The sequence below is a fragment of the Trifolium pratense genome, linkage group LG5 (genome assembly GCF_020283565.1).
Source record: "Trifolium pratense cultivar HEN17-A07 linkage group LG5, ARS_RC_1.1, whole genome shotgun sequence".
NCBI lineage: Eukaryota > Viridiplantae > Streptophyta > Magnoliopsida > Fabales > Fabaceae > Trifolium > Trifolium pratense.
This window is the reverse complement of record NC_060063.1, coordinates 7218456-7222326: the sequence shown is the minus strand read 5'-3', so window position 1 is coordinate 7222326 and position 3871 is coordinate 7218456. Positions and strand designations below refer to the sequence as shown.

Sequence of the window (3871 nt, the reverse complement as noted above, 5' to 3'; positions counted from 1 at the left end):
CTTGCTCAATTTTATCTTGATAATTTGAAATTGAATGCATAAATTGAGGGGGAGCTTTTTGATAAAAACACTAGTACATTTATCATTTGATTAAATCAGAAATCATTTTTAAAAATCTAAATTAAAGAAGTTTGTCATCATCAAAAAGGGGGAGATTGTTGAGGCAAAATCCACTTTTGATGTTTTAAAGATTACAAACATCTTTAATTATATTTTAAATGATTCTGATCATTTTGTTATCTAACAAGTGCTTTTGAGTGGCATAAGATTAAATAGATTCTAACAAACCACTTGCAAAGTAAAAATCCTGCAAAGCTGTTTCAAGACCATTCTAAGAACATTCTTAGCAGACAGGCTGCAGTTTTGACAACAAGCACGTTTTGGAATAAGTGCTTTCTGGTTTTTCAAGTCAACTAAGAACAAAACAAATAAGCACTTTACAATGGACTTATGGACCAAATCACTACAGGAGATAATCTCTTTTGGGATCAACAACATGTGATGGAATTTAAGTATATGCTTTCCTAGTCATGTGATGAATCACAAGCATTGATCTCTCATGATCTTTTATGGTATTGATCATCCAATAAAAACATCTGATCACATATCCTAGACCAATCAGAATGCAACAACACATTTTTAAGTATGAGTTGTGATGTACTTGCTAAAGGACCATTTTGGGAACATTCTTCAATGTGGTGTCATAGAAGTACTTTTTGTCTCATATGCTCATGTACTATTCCAGCTGGTTTTATTCTCAAGCTAAGGCTACTACTGATCAGCCCTTAGAGCTATATTACAGCTGCATACCACAAGAGAGGAAGGATGAAGGTTCATCTTATTTGCTGGTGCAGTCAAGACTGTTTCAAGACTGATGCAAGACTGATCTTGCACACAGTTTTTCAAAACCATTCCCAACTGTCATGAGTCCTTTTCTGAGCATCCAAACGGTTATATCTGATACATGACAGTGGAAGGAAGTAAGAAACAACTCATATGTACTTGGTAACAGCTCACACATATTTGGATCTTATGGATCAAAGGCAAAAGGAAATCAAGACTGTTCCAAGACTGAACAGAGAATCTGCACATTATGCAGAAGTTGTCTGCTGCATATAGAGCACTGAGTAACAGCTCTATTTTACTCTCTAACTGATATACTTGAAGGCAAAGCTTCAATCTCAAGCAAGCATCTATAAAAGGCAATCAAGTCCAAGGGAAAGAGCAAGAGTTTTCAAGCAATTCAAGTGATATAAATCTCATTCAATCTCTTTAGCTCAAAGTCCTTTTTAAGTCACTCTTTTGTAAATCTGAGTACAAACCTCTTTAGAGTGCTTTCATCTAAGCTTCTCTTTTATAGTGAGACTGAAATTAAGCTTAGAAACAAATTATCCATATTGTAATTGTTCAAGTCAATACGTGACTATTGATTGAGTGTTGATTGGTCAAGTTGACTAGGAAAGTTCAAAGCTCTAGGAGCTTTAGTAAGTTGTTGATCTTAGGTCAAGATCAAGGTGAATGTGTAAGTCTTGGATCTGTAACATTTAAGTGATTCTAGTGGACAAACTCACAGGTGGTGGGGATTGGACGTAACCCAAAGATTAGGGGTGAACCAGGATAACTCTTTGTGTTTATCTTCTTTCCCTTTAACTTTTATTTTCTGCATCTGTTTTTACACAACACAAATCATTCTTAGAACGATCTCACTGAGCACAAAATTAATTTTATTACTAACCATTTATTTTGTGACTTAAGTTTAATTTTAAAAGGTTCACAATTCAAACCCCCCCTTCCTTGTGAAAAAACTTTGCTACTTCAGTTATTAATTTATGTTCCCTCCCAATTTTTTCAATGTGTTGCAAACGCTGATATTTCTTTTTAGAAAATCAATAATTTTTTTCAGTCTTATATTTCTTGAAACGTTGGGGCTATTGAAACTATTATGGTTGAATTTGATTTTTTTTATAGAAAGTGGTTCGATTTGATAAAAAAAAATAGCGGATAGTTTTGATAAGTTAGCTTATAACGGATGAACTTATATATATTTGATTCAATTTGTAGTGTTTAATAAAATTAACGAATGATTCTGTCAAAAATAAAATAAAATTAACGATTGAATTAGTTTATAAATATGAAATGACATAAAAATAAAATATAATTAATTCGTATTTAATTTTTTTCAAATAAAAATTTGGGAGGAAAAATAATATGCTATAAGCAAAAAATTTGCACGTAAAAACAATACATTTCTTTTTTTAACAAAAGGCCTAATTAGTCTTTTGGTTCTTAAAGATATTTTAGGTTTCGCAATGGTCCCTTAAAGAAAAAAAAGTTTGGATTGGTCCCTTAAAGACACATATGTTTCTCAATTGGTCATTTCCGTCAATTTTTTATAAAAAACGTTAGTTTTAGTTGATTGAATTGTGGATGTCATTAAGTGTAAGTGGTCCACCAAAAACCTTATTAATTTTTAAAATTTTAACTAGTGGAATTTTTTGTTATATTTGGAGTTAAAATTTAACGAAAATGACCAATATGGCAAACATATATGTCTTTAAGGGACCAATAGACTAATTAAGCCTTAACAAAACTATACAAGAGAATTTATTTCCTTATTTTTCAGATTTTGTAAAGATTTGTTTTATTAATATTCTATTACTTATTTTTAATTATTAATGACTTGTAATAATTTAATTGGTTGTGTCTAATCATTAATGTTTAGGTGTAGACTCACCTAAGAATTTCTCTTCAAATCATGTGTTAAAAATCTTGATTGTAAAAAAGTCTTTCTAAAAAAATCTTTAAAATCTCACAAAATCAATATAGTCCAACAAAATCTCATAAAATCATCAAGACTTTTTTTGCCAAAATTGTCTCATAAAATCTCAATCCAATACACCCCTAAGTTAAATAAGAACAAAGTAGTTAATCGAATCAGACATATAAATTCCTAAAAAAGTAACTAGAACCACTAATAATTCAATTATCGAACATCATAAACTCAATAAATAAATTCCTAAAATGTAATGTCATGAATACTTGATATTTTTCTATCTTTATTCTTCTTTTCTTTCAGGTGATTAAAGTAATTCTGAGCATATATGACTTGCTACCCGTGTGTGTTCTTGTCCCAAGATAATATCTTGATACGCTTCTTGAACCAATCTTCTTTCTCATATTTCTCAAGCTCAGCAAGAAACAACCTAAGATCAGAAACCATGAAACAAAAACTTCCCGATCAGTATGTTCAATCACATTTTGAGATACTCCCTCCGTAATATTTTATAATATTTTATAAGCAAAAATACATTCATTGTATATTTAATGTATCTGGTCCATAATATGTTGAGGGAGTGCCTGTGTTCCTCTTTTCTTTTTGATTTTTAGGGCAAATATATTATATATAAAATTGAAACGAAAATAATACAAGAGAAATTTCAAAAAAATAAAATAAAGAGTACCAGAAGATACCTTTGTTCTTCTTCGGTCCATGGTGTTTCTTTCATCGAATCAAACAATCCACTGCCACCACTTTCAGCCAAGTCATCACTTTCATCCAAGTCATCACTTTCATCCAAGTCATCAGGATAAATCGGAATCTCAACCCGACCCGATTCAATTTCCGAAATTTCATGAACCAAATCTTGATAGTAATCCTTCACTTCTGCAGCCGACTTACCGGGAACTTTTTCAGCCATCTTCTCCCACCGGTTAGGTGAATTCTCCGGTACCATCAAAAGAGCTCTTTCGAAAATCTTTGCGTCTTCACGACTCCATTGAGTTGGAGACCGCGTTGTGGCAGCGGTAGCCATATCAATTGTATTCTGATACATTGTTGTTGTCGCTTTGTAGGAATTTTTTTTTGCTTATG

The 3871-nt window shown here is 31.6% G+C and overlaps 1 protein-coding gene across 1 annotated transcript; it reads right to left on the bottom strand.

Moving 5' to 3' along the window:
• Positions 1-3109: 3109 nt before the first annotated feature.
• Positions 3110-3871, bottom strand: LOC123885960 (transcription factor DIVARICATA-like). Its single transcript, XM_045935298.1, has 2 exons — positions 3472-3871; positions 3110-3203 (listed from the first exon to the last, which is right to left on the bottom strand). Exons 1-2 carry the CDS (start codon positions 3831-3833, stop codon positions 3110-3112), a joined length of 456 nt encoding a protein of 151 aa, XP_045791254.1. The 5' UTR covers positions 3834-3871.

Bases quoted from the DNA above. Each gene is read 5' to 3' on its own strand.
- LOC123885960 (XM_045935298.1), bottom strand. From the start codon at position 3,833: ATGTATCAGAATACAATTGATATGGCTACCGCTGCCACAACGCGGTCT. The intron at 3,204-3,471 runs GTATCTTCTGGT...TTCTGATCTTAG, and splicing joins TGGACCGAAGAAGAACAAAG to GTTGTTTCTTGCTGAGCTTG.